Below are 21,123 nucleotides of genomic sequence, written 5' to 3'. Positions count from 1 at the left end.
AGAGATTTTATGAGTATGTTTCCTTCTGTTTCAAATGTCTGCTTTTGTCTTCTGCTTCTTATGTGGTGTAGTGTATTTACTCCTTTTTGGCCAGTTGAGCCCCAGAAAAAAGAAGAGCTTCAAGCAAGTAACTGATGGCATGTTTATTTTTTTGTCTCTATAGCTTCCTTACATAGCTTCCTTTGTTCTATGAAGTGCGCATTGCAGCTGTGCCACATGCATTTAGAAAACTCATTATTACAAGCTGGCTCATAAGGACAAGTAAAGTTCTTGTTTTACTGTAAGCTTCAGGTTTATTCATCTGTGCAGCTCTGTTCATGTGATAGTAGAGGCTTCTGGAAGCGCTGTACTGCAATCAGTTCTATGTGATTGATGTTACACAGAATCAAGCTGAGCTCCAATGGAGTCATATATTTGATTTTTCTGCTGATATGTAGTATGTTCAAGAGGGAAAAAATTACTTTAAGATCTCTGTGCCCTAATGGTTAAACATTTTTAGTTCTGAAGTATTCTCCTTTGATTTCTGACATATTTGTGTTTAAACTCTCTCCTTTCAATTATAACTTCTATTGTTCTACATTTAATCTGTAACTCATAATCATTGCACTTTTCTCCAAATTAGAAATATTTTTACATCGATCTTATATTAAAGCATTCTTGAATTTTGTACTAAAACAATTAGCTAAGATATCATACTTTCTTCAAATATGAAATAATTTTGGGTTTTATTAATACGTGGCTGGGTTTCTTATAAGGTTTGTTGCATATCAAAACTAAATTTTCTTCTGATATTCTGTAAACCCATTAAAGATTTCCTTTAGCTCATGATTTAAGTCACTGGAATTTGGCTTTTGTGTCTTTACAGATGCTTTGATTCTGTGCTGTGGCATAGTGCAGTGTGGGGCAGGTGGAGGGGAGGCAGCTGAAGACACTGTGGGGTGCTTTGAGCTCTCCTGCGGTACAAAGGCTGGAGGGCTTATGGGGCTTTGGAAAGGGCTGTTGCTGTGTAGGCAGTGTTTTTTGGACTAGGAAATGGTTTAGCTGTGCTTCCTGTGGGTAATCTGAGGCTTCATTTATCCTCTCCCCTGGGCTCTGTTCTCCATAAGTTTGCCAGGAAAACACTTCCTACATGAAACTGAGTATTTTAGCACCTATTTGTTCTGTTCTGTCTTATTTATCTTAAGTTTCTCACCAGCCACTTCCCCACGTAACTTAGATTTTAAAGGAAAGCTTTAAAGCAACTATTCTAACAATTGATGTTAAAATTAGAGTAAGGTGATCTGGCTTTTTAAAAAATATTATTGCCGGGTATAAATTGTAAAGTTGAGTAACAAAATTTCCTTAAATTTTTTAATAGTAAATGCGATAAAATAGGTTGTTCTCTGTAAACCATGTAGTGTTACTGTGTTATGTAAAGCAGCAGAGATTAGGAAATTAGGTTGCACTTTGAAAAGAAGTGTTTGAACATGATCTTTGCATTATCCAAAATAAACTTGAGTCTGTATGACCTAAGTACTGTGGTGGTTCTTCCTGAAGCCATAGCAGTCTGCTTAGTAACAAGTGTAAGGAATACTATGGAAATGCACATTAACACTATTTACTGAAAACAGAATGAGATATGAAGAGGTTTTCATAATTCATAGCCCTGACAATTAAATTTTTGGCAACTAAGTGAAGGTAGCCTGGTTGACAAAAGAAGCAAAATTTCACAGCATTTTGAATTTGTAAATTGCATGAAGGTGCAAATTGTGAGCTGCAGGTGCTTGCTCATTGACAGAGCAACAGCATTTTGCCCTTACTTCAGGAGAAACGTTATGTAGGTTGCTAGGAAAGTTAGCCCAAGTTCAAGGCCTCTGTGTCTGTCTTTGCTTGTTCCTATGAGCAGCTGCTGTAGGGAGGCAGCATTTAAAGGAGGCCCTGTAATTTGGATCTGGCTGTTACCATTGGAGCTCAGACTTACTGTTGAAAGCAAGCTTTGGACAGATGAATTCCTATGACTTTGTGTGACCTTTCCCTGAAAATGGCTATGTTTAATAATGTTTGAAGCTGATACCCTGCAGAAAGATGTTTAAAACTGAAGTAATAGAGATTTGTACAAGTACTATGAGCAGGTTGTAATTCTCCAAATTATAACTTACTGTACACAAGGTAGATAAATGTAAAACATTTTTTAAATTTCAAAGTGAGTTTAAACACAGTTTAGGTTTCCACAGAAGTTTCCAGACACTGTCTCTCTGTACAGATGGGAAGTTCTTCTGAGCAGGGTGTGCCCTCTTGTAATACTTCACATGGCTCCAAGTGGGCAAACAGCACTTAGAAAAGGAGGAAGATACTGGCTGATGCCTATCAATTGACTGCTAATGAAGTTATGACTTGAGTGGCATGGCACTCACTTGTGCCAGGGAGAGTTTTCTAGCAAGACTCTCTTGGAAATTACATCAAACCTATGGTGATAAATTCCAGTGCTGTAGAATGATGACTGATGCTCATTTGAAGAAGACCATTTATTAGTGGTAGTAAAGTTTCAGGTAATGACATGCTGATGATAGAAAATACTTGAAAATAGACTTGTGAAACTGCCAGATGGCAGAGATCTAACACTTACTCTAGATAATGTTTTAATACACGTGTATCTATCTTGAGTCAGAGTTCTCTGTTAATCTAAAAAAAAATCTCTTCTCTTCTGCAGTCATGAATTCTGTAAATATTTCATTCAAAATAACATTGTGCTTTTTCAAACTTGTGAAATACAGTGGCTTGATTAAAATCCACTCTTGCTTTATGTTTAAATCTCAAGGTAAATACCCATGTGCATAAGTTAGGTTGGTAGAAAATATTTTCTTTACTGTTATGTCATTTAGCTGCAAAGCATTTTTTTATTCAGTGTTCCAGCTGAACAGTTTAAACAAACTTTAAGCTGAGCAGTTTGAGTGGCTTCTTTTTGTTTTTTTCATGTGGCGGCTTGTTACAGTAGTGCTGAACATTTAAAAAAAATACAGCCTTTTCTTTAGGGAAATTGCTGTAAATTTAAATCAGGTGTTTTGCTCTAAGTTGCTTAATGCATGGTATAAATAACATGAATATTCATTTTCCACCTGTGTCAGTAGCAGCAGCTTAGTCTTTACCTCCTGCCAAAATGTGTTACCTGAATTGGAGTTGATGACACTTCTTGTGTGTATCTTTAGGAGCAATACACAGTCAAATGGAATCTCTGAGTGACTCGTGGGTTCGACTGAAACACAGCAGAGATTGGTTATACACATCCTCCTCCTCATTTGTTGAGTCCGATTTTGATCTCTCAAGATCCCTTGGAATTCATACTTTGATTGAAAACGCTGTCAGTTTTGTAAGTGGAGATGTGGGAAACTCCCCAGGATTTAAGGAACCAGAGGAAAGTATGTCCACCAGTCCACAAGCATCAATAATTGCAATGGAGCAGCAGCAGTTGAGGGCTGAGGTAAATTTCAGTTTAACACCTCTTCTTATTCTTCATACATTATGTTCATTATAGGAATTTTTTTTTTGAAACAGTGTCCAAATTCTATCTGTTAAAGTAGTTTTTCCTTCTTTTCTGTTAAATATCTTAATTGGAACTGGGAACATTATGTAAACAAACTAAAACAAAACTGAAAGTGTTCCCTTTTCAAAAAAAAAAAATATGTGAAGAGGAAACAGTGACCTCATTCATCTTTGCTTACAGTTCAGTATGATCCAATTTCCATTTCTAGGGATACTGGCTACTTAATTAAATATTGTCTTTTGCCTGCCTTTTCTTTTAGCTTCGTCTGGAAGCCCTTCATCAGATTTTGGTGCTACTATCAGGAATGGAGGAAAAAGGCTGTGTGCCATTAATGGGAAGCCGCCAAGTACCAGGATTTCAGTCTTCTTTGCTGCTTACTTCTGTTAGACTCCAGTTTCTTGCTGGCTGCTTTGGTCTGGGCACTGTAGGACATGCAGGGGCCAAAGGAGAGAGTGTAAGATTGCATCACTACCAGGTGTGTACTTCAGCAGTTTCTGCTGTTTCAATAACCCAGTGATAAAAATGTCTCTGTTTTTATAATATTTATTTGTTTGTTTGGCCTAGGATGGTATCAGAGCAGCCAAGAGGAGTATTCAAATTGAAATCCAGGTGGCTGTGCACAAAATTTACCAGCAATTATCTGCTACTCTAGAAAGAGCTCTGCAAGCTAATAAGCATCACATAGGTAAGTGAAAAGCAGATTTGGAAACCAGATGTTCTCTAATGTACAGTAGAACAGCTTTCCGAGGCAGACACTGATATTAGTGACCAGAATTCACTGAATTACCTATCTGGCTTCTTTTCCTAAAAGAGAAATCTGCGTTGGTTGATAGAACCCAGTGGCTATTCTTACCTGTGTTTTTTTTTGGTGTTTCACTTTGAGAAACAATGTGGAAAAAAAATACAAAATTAAGTATTTCACCCAGTTATCCTTGCCTTAGAGAGAAAATTCTGGTTTGAGATTTAGCCTCAGAACATTAAATCACAAACTAGATCTGCATGCTACTCTTTTCTCGGGCAATTTTGACACAGAGTTACATTGAGTTAAAGAAGAATCAGAAAGATTACCTCAAAGTCTGACTGACAAAACTCACTTTTTCTTTGAAAATTTAATTAATTAAATTATATTTTAAAAATAATCTGCTGATCTTCTGTCTTAGTATTCTTAGCCTGAACATCTTATTAATTAAAAACAACTTTATTTTAATCTTAGAAGCACAACAGCGTCTTCTGTTGGTGACAGTGTTTGCTCTCAGCGTGCACTATCAGCCTGTTGATGTCTCCTTGGCCATTTCCACGGGGCTGTTAAATGTGCTGTCCCAGCTGTGTGGCACAGACACCATGTTAGGACAGCCCCTGCAGCTGCTGCCCAAAACTGGGATTTCTCAGCTCAGCACAGCTTTGAAAGTAGCCAGCACGAGACTGCTGCAGATCCTGGCTATCACCACAGGGTGAGTGTCCCTTGTTTTTGGGAAACTTCATCACTGATCTGTCAGCACCCTTGAAAAATGTTGTGTGAGCTTTCATTAGAACAGTAAATGTTGCTCGGAAATACATAAGTGAAGGGGGCAGGATGGAAGAGTAGTTATGTTATTCATAGGAAAGATGCATGTAAGACTAACAAGTATTTTCCAGTTGAGAGTGTTTGAGCTTGAATAATCACACCTTTGTGGTCTGTAAGCACTGTGTTCTAGTAACACTTACTTTGCTACTTCAGCTTTATGTGGAGGTGTGTTCAGTTGATGTGATAAGACTTTCTGTTGCTGTATAAAAGTCATTTGTGTGAGAGCAGTACTGACAATGTGAGAGTTCCTTGGAGCAGGACATTATGCTTCTTTCCAGAATATGAAATAATTTTCTGAGGAATAGTGATCTCTGCTAGACCATGGGACAGCATGCAAAGTCCTAGCAATACTTAAATATTTATTCTTACTCAATAAAGAAAACACAAGTGGAGAAAGTATTTTCTAGTTGAAGTGAGAGTATTGCTTGATATGCAGTACATGCATCTTCCTTTCAGTCTTTGTACAACATGTTGCATTGCCAAATCTGTTATGTAAAACAGCCCAATAATCCTACACCAAAAAAATCCCCCAAACCCATAGAAACAACATCCCGTGTATAGAAATTGCAGTGGAATTATGTTTAATTAATAGAGTTGTTCCTTTTTACCCTAGAAAGTACTGAAAACTTATCCTTTGACTCCAAAGATTAGACTCTTTTCGTTTGTATTAAAAATAGGGTTAAAATAATAAAAAGAATTTAAGCCTGTAATGGAGGATGGGGAAAAGTAACCTTCTGCAATTACTGTTCCTTGGATCAGGTCTCAAGTCCTCTTTCTTTTTGTGTGTACAGAACCTATGCAGATAAACTGAGCCCAAAGGTGGTGCAGTCCTTGCTGGATTTATTATGTAGCCAGCTGAAGAACTTGCTCTCACAAGCTGGTGTGATGCTGATGGCTTCCTTTGGAGAAGGGGAAGGTGAGGAAGGTGAAGTGGAATCAAAAAAGGCAGATTCGAATGGGGATAATGAGAAGAGAGACTTCAGAGGTAATTATCTTACATAATTTCTGTATCAATTCTAAAATAACAGGAAATATAATAGAAGAAAGCACTGAATGCTGAGGTTCTCATCTACTCTATTGTGTATTGGTTTCAGTTGGGTCATTTTTAATTCTATAAATTAGATTAAAGTCATTAAATGATTTTGTGCTCAGTTCAAATTTATACAGAATTGATGCACAAAACTGCAAGGATAGGAGCAGGATGAGAATAAGAATTACTTCATTGGGTTTGGAATTAGGAAGAGAATATCGTTTTTCTTGAAAAATGAGTTGGTGGTCGTAGTGTTTTTCATAAATGTGGTCATAGGAATTCAAGTATCTAAATTTCAAGCTACAAATAAATACAGCTTTATTCAGGAAATTATTTACTTTGTACTATGCAGTTTTGTGGTCTGAGTGGATGGCAAGAAGGTGACACTACTGTGTTATATGGAAAAAGCTGCAACAAAAGCTTTTCTGAAATACTGGTATCTTCACATAGCTTGCAATCCCTTAATGAGCATTTTGAATTTTGGTGGAAATTGTTTTTGAAGAATTTTTAATTGTAGCTTGGTTTTAAGTGTATATATGTTTTTGTTTGTGCTTTTAACTGTCTTCACTTCAAAATAATGCAACGTCCGATGAATTAGTAAGATAATTAATCAGGAATTAGAATATGAGGTCTTCCCATAGAGGTCTCCCTCCGTTACTGTGACCCACAGAAGTTTAATGTTGTTTTCTCTCCATGTCCTGCTGAGGAGCAGGAGTGAGAGCACAGCTTGGTGGGCACCTGCCAGCCAGCTAAGGTTAACAGCCAGCCACCATGTAATAACTGAGCATTGTGCTTTTAGCTGCAGAACAGGTTGTTCCCGGTAACCAGGATTGCCAGTCATGTTGTATTATTAAGGCTGTAAATGAAAACTTTTGCTTTAACTTCCTAGCTGCCCTCCGAAAGCAACATGCAGCAGAATTGCACCTGGGAGACTTTCTTGTTTTCCTGCGTAGAGTTGTGTCTTCAAAAGCAATTCAGTCCAAGATGGCATCTCCAAAGTGGACAGAAGTCCTTCTTAACATTGCTTCCCAGAAGTGTTGCTCAGGTATGATCATGTCAAAATGTGCTCCATGGTTACTTTGCATTTCTGTAGTGCAGTTCCAAAAACTAAGCCCTGTTAGAACATGTATTACATAGTGAGTTCCTAGTGAACCAACTGCAGTATAGGCATACAGGGGTTACACTCTGGGACACTGGGGGCATGGAGGCAGGGGCCTGAAGCTGAAATAATTTTAACATTATTGACACATTGTTCCATCTTCAGGAATTCCCTTGGTTGGCAATCTGAGGACTAGACTGCTTGCACTTCATGTACTAGAGGCTGTGTTACCTGCATGTGAATCTGGCGTTGAAGATGATCAGATGGCTCAGGTCTATATTTTGTTATAAACTTTCACATTTCCTCAAAAATCTCTTAAACTTCTAAATGTTTCATAGGTTTCAAAATCCAAATCAAGCAAGGCTCAGTGTAGTTATTTGCTAATCTAAGTACACTAAATATTTTGATGTTTATACCTACAAAGCAAAGCAATATGATGTTGCTCTTGTACCCATATTGGAGTTTAAATGATCTGAATTCTATCCCAATGTCCCAGGTTGTTGAACGATTGTTCTCACTTCTGTCTGACTCTATGTGGGAGAGTCCGATAGCCCAGGCCAAACATGCAATTCAAATAAAGGAGAAAGAACAAGAAATGAAGCTCCAGGTAACAGTGCTTGTACTTTGTCTTGTGACTGAATGCAGCTGAATTACATTTACCACAAAGACTTTGTCCTATTTCTCATAGAAGCAAGGAGAGTCTGAGGATGAAGATGAGAATCTTCCTATCCAGGAAGTGTCCTTTGATCCTGAGAAAGCTCAGTGCTGCATAGTGGAGAACGGGCAGATTCTAACTCATGGAAGTGGAGGCAAAGGATATGGCTTAGCTTCCACTGGAGTTACTTCTGGGTGTTACCAGTGGAAGGTACATTGCATAAATGTGTACTTCTTACCTTCTCTCTCATTGTTTGGAAACGTGCTATGTTTTATTAGCAGTAACTGCCTGTGTTTTTCGCTTATGACATGATTCTTGAGTAAATGGCAGTGTTACATTTATGATTGGCTCAATAATCATAAGGATATTCTCCAACCTAAGTCATTCAGGTGATTTTTCAGTGCCAAGGGAAGAGTTTGTGTCTGCTTTTGAGTGGTGGGATTTGAGTATTTCAGCACGCAGATTGGAGACTGTGAATATGTATTATGTGTTATTAGAGGTAATGGTAGTTGCCCCTAAGGTCCATAGTCAGCATGCATGTGCAGTTTTGCAAAACTTACCTACTGAATTATGTAGATTTAGGATTTTTTTTTTTGGTAGAAAAACATTTCACAAAGCATGTTGTTCTCCTGCAAAAAGATACATCAGCCTGACGGACAAGAACAGTGTTAAATACATCATTTGGACAGATTTTTTTAATGGTTTTACCATATAAACTTAGTATTTTCCTCATTAAGAGCTTTTGTGAAAAACAATTAAAAGTACACATACATATGTGTACGGAAGATTTTCACTGCTTTGTTGTGTTAAAGTATATATTCCTGGTGTTTTTCCCTGTGTGTTTACTAGTTCTACATTGTGAAGGAGAACAGAGGCAATGAAGGCACCTGTGTGGGAGTGTCTCGCTGGCCCGTGCATGACTTCAACCATCGCACTACCTCAGATATGTGGCTCTATAGAGCCTACAGTGGCAACCTCTATCACAATGGAGAGCAGACTTTGACTCTGTCAAGTTTTACCCAAGGAGATTTCATTACATGTGTGTTAGATATGGAAGCAAGAACTATTTCCTTTGGTAAAAATGGAGAGGTATTTAACATAATTCATTTTTTTGGTGGGTTTTCTTGCAATGGTAATAGGGCATGGATAAGCGTGAGAGTTAAAACATTTGACAGTTTCAGTACTTAGAAGATTTATAATACATAACTCTCTCATATTTCATATTTTTGCTTGTTAGGGTGTTCTCAGATTGAGGGGTTTTTGTTTTGCTTCTTCCCTAGGAGCCAAAACTAGCTTTTGAAGATGTGGATGCAGCTGAGTTGTACCCTTGTGTTATGTTCTATAGCAGTAACCCAGGAGAGAAGGTAACTTAGATGTTCATCTGTGGAGGTGTACTGGTTTAGGCTGGTATAAAGTCAGTATTCATCAGAGCAGCCTGTATGGTGCTGCTTTGAATTACCAAAACAGTGTTGCTAATACAGAGTATTTTAATTATTGTAATCTGTTGTAAATTTAAAATGCATTTTACTATTTAGAATAGATTTAAAGACTTCATGTTTTCCACAAAAAAATTCTATTCCCCAGAAACCGAGGAGAGCGTAGTATTAGGATTTCTAGATATTCTTGTATGAGAAACCGTAAAATACGTAGTTTCAGCATCCTTGAGTCTGAAGGATGGCGGTTTTGTTCAGTGTTAAAGTAGATTTCCTAGGGATTCTGAGGGGAAAAAAAAGACAGTGCTAGTAATTATTTCTGTTTATCAGGCAACTCCAGTATTTATAAGAGTTTATTGAGGTATATTGAGAAGATAATTTGTAAACTGTTTTCTTCAAACAGGTGAAGATCTGTGATATGCAGATGCGTGGGACACCAAGAGATTTGCTGCCTGGTGATCCCATCTGCAGTCCTGTTGCTGCAGTGCTGGCAGAAGCCACAATCCAGCTCATTCGAATCCTGCATCGCACAGACCGCTGGACACACTGCATCAATAAAAAAATGATGGAAAGACTGAATAAAATCAAAACATGTCTTAAGGAAGCAGGTCAAAAACTGAAGAAAAGTCGCTCTGTTCAAAGCCGAGAAGAGAACGAGGTGAGAGAGGAGAAAGAAAACAAAGAGGAGGAGAAAAGCAAACACGGCCGCCATGGCCTGGCAGAGCTCTCAGAGCTGCAGCTGAAGATGCTCTGTGTGGAGGTGTGGCCTGTCCTGGCAGTGATTGGTGGAGTGGATGCTGGGCTCAGAGTTGGAGGTCGATGTGTCCACAAGCAAACGGGCCGTCATGCCACCCTGCTGGGAGTGGTGAAGGAGGGCAGTACCTCTGCCAAGGTCCAGTGGGATGAAGCTGAGATTACAATCAGGTATGCCCATTTCCTATACTTTTCGCTATCTAGTGAAACCACTAGTGGTAGTGGTTTGTGGGTTGGAAGTCCTCAGAAGAAACTATCCTTTATATTAGTCATGCTGATCAATTATTTCAAGTGTCGACTTCAGTGGTATTGAAATTAATGCTGCCTTGAGGTAGTGTTCATTCATTCTCCCACCTGCCTTCGAGTGTTCAAGGCTGGAAGGAGATGCTCCTTTTCCCATCCGTCTTGCAGACTGGCCTTCAAAGGGAAAGCACCTGGCAGGAATCTGAAATGAAGCTTCTCTGAGCTTCTTGGTGCTTTCACAAGAATTGCCTGTGGTTTTGTGTGGAAAATATTTGATTAACTTAGTTTCTTGAACTCTTCCTGCCTATAGCTGAAGAAGTCTTTTGAAGAAATTGAGCAGTGATTTTTTTAATTTTTCTTTTCCCTGCCAGTTACAATTACATTCTGAAATAGCTGAGGTTACTTCGCTTCTCCAGCTGTTGCAGCATTATGTCTGTTTTGTCTTTGCAAAGGCTGTTGTCACTTTGACTAAATATACTGAAGTGCAGTTGATTTAGTTCCAGATATAAATTCTTTCAAGTATGCCCGTGTGACAGTGTAGCCTCAAAGTAAGAGTGCCCTTAAAGTAGTTCAAAGCTTTATTTGAGTGATGTGGAACAGCACTTGAACACAAGCAAGCTCTTGGTAAAGCATTTAATTAGGTTCATTTTACACCTTTTTAATTAAAACCAGGCTAAAGCTTGCTTTGATTTTTAGGTAGAAGTTTACATTGTAAGATAGGAATACTTTTTGGGATAATAAAAGGAAGATTTAAAAGCCATTTATCTGCTGGATATATGGAAAATACAAGGCGTATGGAAATACAGGCTGGTGAATTTTTGTCCTACTTCAAGTGAAAATTAGTCAAGTGTAACAGTCCTAAGTAGTACCAGAAAATATCACTGAATATAGATGGGCAGGTAGATAAATGTCTGTTAGATTTTCTGAACTGTGTTTTTCAAAGGTCACTGTCTTCACCAGGTGGTCTGTCCTGACACACCAGAGACAGAATTGTCCTGAGCTCCCAGTAGTGTGCTCGTGGTGATGAATAGCTGAGGTCAAGCAAAGCTTTTCCTTTATGTTTAAAAGTTTTCTTTATAAGCTTTTATACCTTTTACGATTCAGGTATGATGACAGTATTTACCTTCAGATAGTTTTTCTTAATAAAAGTCTGTTACGTATTTCTGTGTTAGCACAGAATGGATAGCTTCTGTGGGGCTTCTGGGTTTCAGTGCTTGTTGTTCAAAACCTGTGTATGCTTTGTTGCATTTGCTTTGAAACCATATCTCCCTGTTTTCTGATCATAACCTCATTTTCCCATTTGCATTTAATTTTTAGAATTGGTTTGTTTTATTAAATATATTCTACATCTTATTTGTCTACATTATTTCCTGAACTTTCCTCCTGTCTCTCCCTCACTTGCTTTTTCCTGTGTCATTCCAATTTTTATTAAAGCTTCCCAACTTTTTGGTCGCCTAGTGATACTCCATTGTATAATCTGGAGCCCTGTGAACCACTGCCTTTTGATGTTGCAAGATTTCGTGGGCTGACAGCTACTGTGTTGCTGGACCTTACCTATCTGACTGGCATTCATGAAGATACAGGAAAGCAAAGCACCAAGAGACATGAGAAAAAACACAGACATGAATCTGAAGATAAAGGGGAAATGGACCAGAAAATGGAGGGTGACATTGGATCAGATACACGATTAGGCCAAAGTGCTGATGATAACAAAGGACATGGTGCTACAACCTCTAAGTCAGAAAATGAAATTGCTTCCTTTTCTCTAGAACCATCAACACTAGGTATGGATTCCCAACACCAACCTGCCGAAGGAAGAAAAAAGAATCATGAACACACCCCACGAAGTCACGATCTAGTGCAGTCAGAAATCCGAGCTGTACAGCTGTCTTACCTTTATCTTGGTGCTATGAAATCGCTTAGTGTTCTTCTTAGTTGTAGTAAGTATGCTGAGCTGCTGTTAATCCCCAAAGTGCTAGCAGAGAACGGCCACAACTCTGACTGCGCGGGGTCCCCGGTGGTGCACGAGGACGTGGAGCTGCGCGCGGCGCTGCAGTTCCTGATGCGGCACATGGTGAAACGCGCCGTCATGCGCTCGCCCATCAAGAGGGCGCTGGGGCTGGCAGACCTGGAGCGGGCACAGGCAATGATCTACAAATTAGTGGTTCATGGGCTGCTGGAGGACCAGTTCGGTGGCAGACTTAAACAAGGTACATTTTCAAAATGAGATTAAAATGAATAGTAACAACGATAATGCAATTACTGTAGTCTTGTCAATTTGTAGTGGTTTTACTTTGGGGGAATCTTAATCAGACAGAGGAATTTTACAGAACTCCGTTGACTGTTTTATAGATATAACACTGATTTTTTGCCTTTTTCCTAATTCCTTATCTTAATAAAAAGTGAATGCATATCAATCAGAAATAAGGGTTTTTAATGTCTTTAATACTTAGAAAAATGATCGCTGCCTTATATACTTGTCAGAAGGATTTGCACTTCTTCTAAACCAACAATAAAAACCCCTTAAAAATGCTACTTGCTGAGTTAAAAATGGGTTTATAGTTAATCAGCTGTACTTTTATCTAAGACCTCTTCCCCTTTTGTCTGTTTTGAGAATATTCCAAGCTGTTACAACCATAAATCTGAATACCATAAACTTTGGCATAAGTAAATGGTTTGTTTGCTATTTACCTTGTATCACTGTGAGAACAGCAAGAGCTCCTGAACTGATTTCTTTACTCAAGTCCATGAGTAAGTGGCAGAAACTGCACTCCCCTTTCTTTGTCTGGGATGAATTCTAAATAATGATACTTATTTTTGAAAGTTGAAAGTTTAGCCATGGGTACTGTTTTGATCTGCACAATTATATTAATGTTGCTGTAACATCCTTATTTTTCTGTTGCAGAAGTGGAGCAACAAGTAGAAGAAGGTGATCAGTCTCAGCAAGCCCAGACACCAGTTACGACCAGCCCTTCTGCTTCTAGCACAACTTCTTTCATGAGCAGCTCTCTGGAGGATACCACCACTGCTACTACTCCAGTAACTGATACAGAAACAGTTCCAGCGTCAGAATCACCTGGTGTTATGCCTCTCAGTCTGCTGAGGTAAAATACCCTTTTAGCATGTATGATTCTCTGGGTGTAGGGAACCAGTTGCATGGTTTATGTAGAATATATGTCTTTAGCTGCCTAAGCCCTTAAATATGCTGCCAAGAACTGCCCCTGCAGAGGGACACAGTTTAAACGTTACTTTGCCTTGCAGGGTTTGCTTTTTTATTAGAAAGCTGTTAAGCTTTTGCTGTACATTGTTTATAAATATAATATCTGAATTCTTTAAGAAGGAGAAAATGTTCTCCTTAAATTGTTCTTCAGGTCTGATGTTTATTTGTTATAGTTTAAATTGCAAATCTCTAAATGTTAAATGTTAAATGTTTTTAATGAACATTTGATTCTCACACTAGAATAGATCTTGGTAAGTAACATCCTGTAAAGCAAAGATATTGTTTCAGCTTACCCTGACGTACTGAAATGGAAGATAAACTACTGAATTTGCAGAGGCAATTTGTGCTGTGGAAGAAAATCTGCTTTACCTTGCATAGAATAGTTTTCTAAGTTTATTAATTCATAGAAGTTTTGCAGACATCTTTTGATAAAAGCCAGAACAATGACTTCATACTACAACAGTGAACATCAAATACTAAGTCAGCCTTAATTTATTAGTCAGCCTGAGTTCTGAACAAACCATGGAAATGGGAAAAGTGTTTATTTATATTTTATCTCCTAGGAGACCTCCTGGTCTCCGAGGGGTTTTTTTATGTCATGCTTAGAACTTAACTGTACAGATAAAGTGGGTAGGAATGAACTGTTGCCTCAAAGTATGTGTTGTGTCTTACCCTTACTAAATTCAGTTGCATCAAGTAGGATTTGCCAAGTGCACTCCAATTGGATGTACTTCTTGTGTCAGACCTTTTCCAGCATGGTTCTGTTCAGCATAAATGTATATTGTTCTTTTTTTCAAGGCAAATGTTCTCCAGTTATCCTACTACAACTGTACTTCCAGCACGACGTGCTCAGACTCCTCCAATATCTTCTTTACCAACATCTCCTTCAGATGAAGTTGGAAGGAGACAAAGTTTGACCTCTCCAGATTCCCAGTCTGCAAGGCCTGCCAATCGCACAGGTAAACTTGTCAGTGGAGTAGGAATGGGGACAAGTTAGGAAAGTCACAGGAGCTCAGGGGCTGTGTTTTAAGAGATGGAAACCCAGCAGAGGTTCTTCTTAAGGCAAACTAACATGCAAATCATTGTTGAAAACCTTTCAGTCACTTTCTTGGGAAAAAAAGATAGAGGTTATATAGCTGTAGGCTTTATCAAGCAAACAAAACGAGTTTTTAAAAGCTGTGGATTGGTTTCAGAAACAATAATGAAGTATAATTGGTAAATGCGTCAAAATGTTCATCTGATTTGGGCTTGTTTACTTGGTTGTGTGCTGCTGGTAAGTGCAGTAATTTTCTAGCTTTTGTTAGATCACATACCACACAGAAAACAAGAATTGATGTGTTTTATGGTACATTCACCAGTACTTTTTATTCTTGCCCTTATATCTGTGCTGTTAATTGGGGCGTTTAATGGTTCATATGTTGCATAGCAACTGATCGCCTCAGTTTCATGTCTCCTTTTTTTTTCCTTTTGATTTAATGATAGGACTTGTTTCTAGTCATGATAGTGTCCTTACAACAGTGTTTGTTTGTTAGTGCATTTTTGCCTTCACTGATTAGACATCACTTTTATGGCAAGTCAGAAAGAAACTGTGGGTTTGGGGCAGTAACTGACCTCTTTAGAGTCCCTTGAATGACTGCACAGAAACACAGCCATCATCCACAAAGAGGTTTTTCAGATACATTCAGAGTTCAGCTGAGGTATTTTGTCTGTACCTTAAGAGGAGTGTGAAATGATCTCACCATTTGGGAATCTCAATGATTTGGACAAGGATAACTTTATCTAGGCTACCTAAATATAGATCAAATAGATAATTTGATACAGTTCAAAATGAAAACAATAGAAATTGCTTAAATAGTTCTTTGCATATCATCACTACCCTACTTGATCAAACAGAGTCAGTTGACATAATCTCTGTTGCAAAGAAGAATGAACTCCATCTGGTTTTGTTACAGAAAGTGTCTTACTTTGTGGAGAGTAATTGAGAGGAAAATTTAGTAATTATTTCCTTAGTTCAAGATGATATATCAAAGTAAGGTGTAATAAAGTAACACTAGAGAAATATTTATGTGCTTTACAGTTATCATTTTCTGTCTTTTAAGCTTTGTCTGACCCAAGCAGCCGACTTTCAACATCCCCTCCTCCTCCTGCCATTGCTGTTCCCTTGCTAGAAATGGGGTTCTCCCTCAGGCAAATTGCAAAAGCTATGGAAGCTACAGGTAATCTATAGCTGTAATATCAGTTTAACTGAAATACTGGATACACATGAAACACTTGCTTTCCAGTAAAATACCTAATTTTTAAGTTCTGTAACCATTTCTGTGGAAAAACAGATTGCTTTTTTTGTAACCTTCAGTGGTAAAATACAGTTCCAAAGTGTGGTTTTCTTGCTTTCAGGTGCCAGAGGAGAAGCAGATGCACAGAACATCACAGTGCTGGCCATGTGGATGATCGAGCACCCTGGAAACGAAGATGATGAAGAGCCTCAGTCAGAGGGGACTGCAGCATCACAGCATGGAACAATCATCTCTGGCACTGGTGGGAAATCTGGAGATCATTACTATTTGCAGTCTCCAGGTGATATCCCTTCTGCTGATGCTCCTGAAATGGAGGAAGGCTTTAGTGAGAGGTAGAAGAAATTTCTTGTAATTGCTTGTAATCTGTTCCTGAAATTGGAAATCTCACAAATTCATTGTTGCTGATGGAGAGTTACTTTGTAATGCAGCTTTTGAATTTTGTTACAGCGTGAGCAGAAACAAACATGCAGTTAAATTAAGTGTACATGGTGCATTTATTTTCCTGTACTGTTTGCGTGCAGAACTGGGAAGAATGTAACTGAACATCTTTTTTCTTCACAACAGAAAAAGAAAAGAATGAAAAAAATGAGGGCTGATAGTTGTATTTTAACTAAAAGACCAAGTAATAAAGCAAAATTCCATTAAATTCATGTTTTACCAAATTCACGTGTTAGGCCAAAGGCGAATTGACTCAGCCAGCAACAACAGAGGAGAAAAAACTAATTCAAACTGATTAATTAACTATTCAAGCTACTAATTAACCTAGTATGAAATGAGTGCTCTCTCAAAATTTCTGCTGTGCTTAGACACTCTGGAAGATCAAATAGGTGTTGACTTTGCTGCATCTGATTTGTTTGAGGTAACTCTTACAGTCAAAACAGTATATGCTCCTTGAAACGGAAGATTCTTGAATTCCTTTTTTTCTTCCATTAAAGAAAAGAAAAAAATGCTAATAAATATGACTTAGTTACTGTATGTGGTTGTTTAAAACTTGGTTTAATTGACCTGTGAATTCCAAATTCCTGTAGCCCTGATAATCTGGACCATGTGGATAATGCAGCTGCAGCGAGTGGCCCTCCCTCTCGAAGTCGGTCAGCTGTCACACGGAGACACAAATTTGATTTAGCTGCCCGAACATTGCTGGCACGTGCTGGTAAGGAACTGAAAGAATTCCAAGAGCTTTGCTTATCTAGGAAAGGAATAGGAAGGGGACTGGGACTTTGCATGACATTTAGAAAACTCCTCATATGTGTGCCAATGTATGTTTTAGAGTTTTATGTGGTGATAAGTAGATTGTTTAGCAGAAGAGTTAAAACAAAAAGGAAATTGGAAGTACAGCCAGCTCTCTGCCATGGAAAATAAAAGTCCTGCTTTCCTGTTTCTCTCTTTTCCCACCTTGAGCGGGATTGTACCGCTCAGTGCAGGCCCACAGGAACCAGAGCCGCAGGGAAGGGATCTCCTTGCAGCAAGATCCAGGGGCACTGTATGACTTCAACTTGGATGAGGAGTTGGAGATTGACATTGATGATGAAGCAATGGAAGCTATGTTTGGGCAAGACCTGGCTAGTGATAATGATATTCTGGGAATGTGGATCCCAGAGGTACTGGATTGGCCTACCTGGGTGTGTGTGACTGCAGCAGGGGCTGCTTTAACTTACTGCTTTTTGCATGCTTATATTTTCAAGTTTAAAGTAACATGTATGTTTAGAGCCTGTTTGAAAGTATCTTTCTAAGTGCCAGCAGTGCTTAAAATCGTCTTGTATTCTGTAGCATCACTTCTAGATTAAGAACAGTGATTTCTTGTGTTTCTTGCTCTCCACTTCCACGTGTAGTTTTCTTCTTCCTCCCCTGAAAGATGAGAACAGAACTCATATAGTTGTTCTGATAATACTAATTAGAAATCAAGTAGGTGTTCCCAGATGGCTTAGCTGTGTGAGATAACAGGCACAGTTATAAATGTTTCTTCTCCTGCTACTGCTAATAGTATCGAATCTCTATCGACATAATTTGCACTTCAGTCAGTTTTTCTTGTATCATGTAGTCCATTCTCTGGGAAGGATGAGGTGACAGTCCTCACTGAATTTTCTGTTAGAGCACTAAATAAATTATTGAGGTGGAAAACAAAGATAATAACAGCACTTTGTTAATTTTCGGATTATCCATGTCAGATTAGACAATCAACCCATAAGACTCAGCTTTTCATCTCCTAGTTATGATACTACCTAGCTTTGGTATGGAAGCAAGTTGCAGGATGCATACTGTATTTTTCAGAGCACTTGTGTCACTGAAACATCTCAATGAAATTTCTGACTTAGGACAGAAGTGTAATTATGAAAAATGGACTTCATAGTGAGATAAAACCTTGATATTTGCTGACACAAATGGTAATTTCTGTTGCCCAGTAAATGTAAAATCTGATTGTCTGAAAGCAAAATAGGAAAATAGGATTCTTTTTCTTGTTAGCTCTAGTTTCAGACAAGTTCTGAGGAGAACCAGATACAGTGTTGAATGTGACAGTGTTACAAACGAAAAGTTACACTGTCAAGAGTTCTTGAGTCAATCTAACATGAAATAGGAAATTGGCTCCTCCGAAACTTTACTTCCAAATGTTTTTCCTTTTCTGAGATGGTCTTCATTATGTCATAGATTGTATGTTTCTGCTTTGCTTTTGTACAAGTCAACCATATAAATACCACTCAGTGGCAGAAATGTGCAGGGACACCCACCTAAGGATATTGGCATGTTTTATATCTAAGGTGCAGACACTTATTCTATACAAATAGCATGTGAAAATCTTGCTGTGCAGCACGTCTGTGAATCTGAAGACAGAGAAGAAGTGGTGGTTTGTGAGCTGTGTGAATCCAGCGTGGTCAGCTTCAACCAGCACATGAAGAGGAACCACCCTGGCTGCGGGCGCAGCGCCAACCGCCAGGGCTACCGCAGCAACGGCTCCTATGTGGACGGCTGGTTCGGGGGGGAGTGTGGCAGTGGGAACCCCTACTACCTCCTGTGTGGCATCTGCAGAGAGAAATACCTGGCCCTCAAGAGCAAATCTAAAATATCAGCCTCGGAAAGGTACAGAAATAGGAGATAGTGGATAAAGAAAGGAAACTAACCATGGTTTCGAGCCATCAGCATTTTAAGGATTTGATTTAAGAGAGAAGAATTCCTAGCAGGATTTTCTCATACTTAAAATAATTCTCTGTATTTGACAAATGCATATTTAGGAAAAAAAGGTTGCTTTGATATTTCTGGTTTCTAAATTAAGAACAAGGAATTCTTAGTGACTTTTGAAAACTCTTGAACAATTTTGTTTGACAATTCCAGTATTTTTTCTATGGACTTTTTATACATACATTTCTATGGACCTTTTTTTTTTTTTTTTCCTATGGACTTTCATACATTAGTACTGCCAAGTGCTTCCCCCCTCCACCCACACTTTCAGAAGCCATTTTATCAGTTTCTCTGTTACTAGGCTTTTCTGGAATCATTCATAAATACATGTAGACCTAACAGTAAAGTTAGACTAAAAAGGGAACCAAATTTAAAATTGTTATGCATATTTATAAAATATTAGAGCCACTCAGTAACTTTCTTTGTTATTTTTTCATACAGGTACAAAGGCCAGGCTCCTGATCTAATAGGTAAACAAGACAGTGTCTATGAAGGTATGTTTTTAAGTTGCATGGGGTTTTGTTTTTTCTAAGAGGTACTTTCATGCAAATAAGCCTGAAGGTGTATTTTAAAAATCTGTTCCAGTTAGATACAGTATTTTAGTTTTGGAGATTTATTTTTTCTTTAAATCAGAAAAAAAATCAGTGAATTCTTTCCCCTGTCGTTCCACTTTAAGCAGCTGAAAGGGCAAACACCTGACTTGGGGTTGATAAGGCCCTGTGAGGAGATGTTACATCCAGAACTGCATATACAGAATCTTAGGTTCAAATTATTTCTTCAGCTGCCTTTGTGGGAGAAATTAATTAGTGTAAGTTAGTGTCCCAAAAGTCTGCCATTAGTCTTGTTCTTAATTTTTCTCCCTTTGTTCAAGCTGAGAGCATCCTGAGGGTGGCTTTCACTTTAAACAGATTATTTCTGATGTGTGTAGAAAACCTTTCCCAGGTGGTTCTGTGATTCTGGTCCATTCTGCAGCTCCTGTGATCACAACTGTGTGATATATCACATTTATCTATTTGAAACTAAATGAGTGCTGCAGTACTTAGGGCAAGTCTTTCTGCTGGAGATCAAAGGTGTTCTGATTCTATTGTGTGTGGAGTGAGACAGACCAGAGAGATCAGTAAATAGAAGCTGACTTGTGTGTAAGTGGTTGGCAAGTGAAGGAAGTGCCTCACTGAATTGCAGTTAAAGTGGTTTTTCTTTGTTGTTGGGTTTTTTTTTTTTAATTCCCTGGGAATGAAAAGCAAAAGCCTGGGTGTTCAGTTATAACCCATGAGCTAATGCATGCCTTTTTGATAAACATGAAGACCAGAAATTTCTGACATCTGTCTTTACCATTCAGTCCTTTGAAATACGCACTTGTTAACCATGATTTAAAGCATAACTGAATACCTGCACTTTTCTTGGAGCTGTCTTGTGCTGTATGTGATGACCCCTAATGTCTGTCTTTTTAAAGAGCAGCTAGTTTGATACTTCAGAGAATCTTCCAGAAAAGTTCTGTGCAGTATAAAGATCAAGTTGCATAGAGAGGGCCAAGAACAGGATTTTGGTTTTCTGATTTACTTTGTTGTGTCTATGTCAACATCAGAAGCTGAGTTTTCAATTGTGCTGTGCTGTAGATTGCAATGCACATTTCATACCTTCTACTGTTTGGTTTTTTTAATTAATTGAAATTATTTAATATTTGAGCTTTTGTAACCAAGTCTAATTATATTTCTCCAATTCTAGAAGACTGGGACATGTTAGATGTGGACGAAGATGAAAAGCTGACAGGAGAAGAGGAGTTTGAACTATTGGCTGGGCCTCTTGGGTTAAATGATCGACGCATTGTACCTGAACCTGTTCAGTTCCCTGACAGTGACCCTCTAGGTGCTTCAGTTGCAATGGTGACAGCCACCAACAGTATGGAAGAAACACTGATGCAAATAGGTACGTTTGAAATCCATTTCATTTAAAGAAAGAATGATAATAATAGCAGCAGCAACAATAATGATAACAACTATCACCACCTCCTCCCCTTTTTAGTGCGGTTTTTCTAGAGGCAAGGCAGGAACATCCTGACAGTATTTCCTGCCTGCCCCCACGAGGAAGTGGAGACTGGCTCTGAATTGTCCTTTTATTATAGGGAAATTAGAGAGAGG

The 21,123-nt window shown here is 38.5% G+C and overlaps 1 protein-coding gene across 11 annotated transcripts in view; it reads left to right on the top strand.

The window, feature by feature from the left end:
* The window catches only part of HERC1 (HECT and RLD domain containing E3 ubiquitin protein ligase family member 1), a 103,056-nt gene that overhangs the window by 59,268 nt on the left and 22,665 nt on the right, over positions 1–21,123 (top strand). For 7 of the 11 annotated variants that reach the window (XM_053954255.1, XM_053954245.1, XM_053954248.1 and 4 more), the window contains exons 26-47: positions 3,186–3,457; positions 3,780–3,995; positions 4,085–4,205; positions 4,734–4,971; positions 5,876–6,069; positions 7,004–7,159; positions 7,379–7,485; positions 7,710–7,820; positions 7,902–8,078; positions 8,718–8,957; positions 9,149–9,232; positions 9,705–10,225; positions 11,732–12,507; positions 13,203–13,401; positions 14,316–14,476; positions 15,617–15,733; positions 15,912–16,143; positions 16,840–16,964; positions 17,213–17,433; positions 18,618–18,886; positions 19,427–19,479; positions 20,711–20,911. In XM_053954255.1, coding sequence (XP_053810230.1) covers positions 3,186–3,457; positions 3,780–3,995; positions 4,085–4,205; positions 4,734–4,971; positions 5,876–6,069; positions 7,004–7,159; positions 7,379–7,485; positions 7,710–7,820; positions 7,902–8,078; positions 8,718–8,957; positions 9,149–9,232; positions 9,705–10,225; positions 11,732–12,507; positions 13,203–13,401; positions 14,316–14,476; positions 15,617–15,733; positions 15,912–16,143; positions 16,840–16,964; positions 17,213–17,433; positions 18,618–18,886; positions 19,427–19,479; positions 20,711–20,911 — 4,791 coding nt within the window. The remainder of the gene's footprint in view (positions 1–3,185; positions 3,458–3,779; positions 3,996–4,084; positions 4,206–4,733; positions 4,972–5,875; positions 6,070–7,003; positions 7,160–7,378; positions 7,486–7,709; positions 7,821–7,901; positions 8,079–8,717; positions 8,958–9,148; positions 9,233–9,704; positions 10,226–11,731; positions 12,508–13,202; positions 13,402–14,315; positions 14,477–15,616; positions 15,734–15,911; positions 16,144–16,839; positions 16,965–17,212; positions 17,434–18,617; positions 18,887–19,426; positions 19,480–20,710; positions 20,912–21,123) is intronic. The other 4 variants (XM_053954251.1, XM_053954254.1, XM_053954253.1 and 1 more) reach the window with 4 other exon arrangements.

Source organism: Vidua chalybeata, chromosome 13 (assembly GCF_026979565.1).
Source record: "Vidua chalybeata isolate OUT-0048 chromosome 13, bVidCha1 merged haplotype, whole genome shotgun sequence".
Taxonomy (NCBI): domain Eukaryota; kingdom Metazoa; phylum Chordata; class Aves; order Passeriformes; family Viduidae; genus Vidua; species Vidua chalybeata.
Note: the sequence above shows the minus strand (reverse complement) of the source record. Positions and strands in the feature narration are given on the sequence as shown.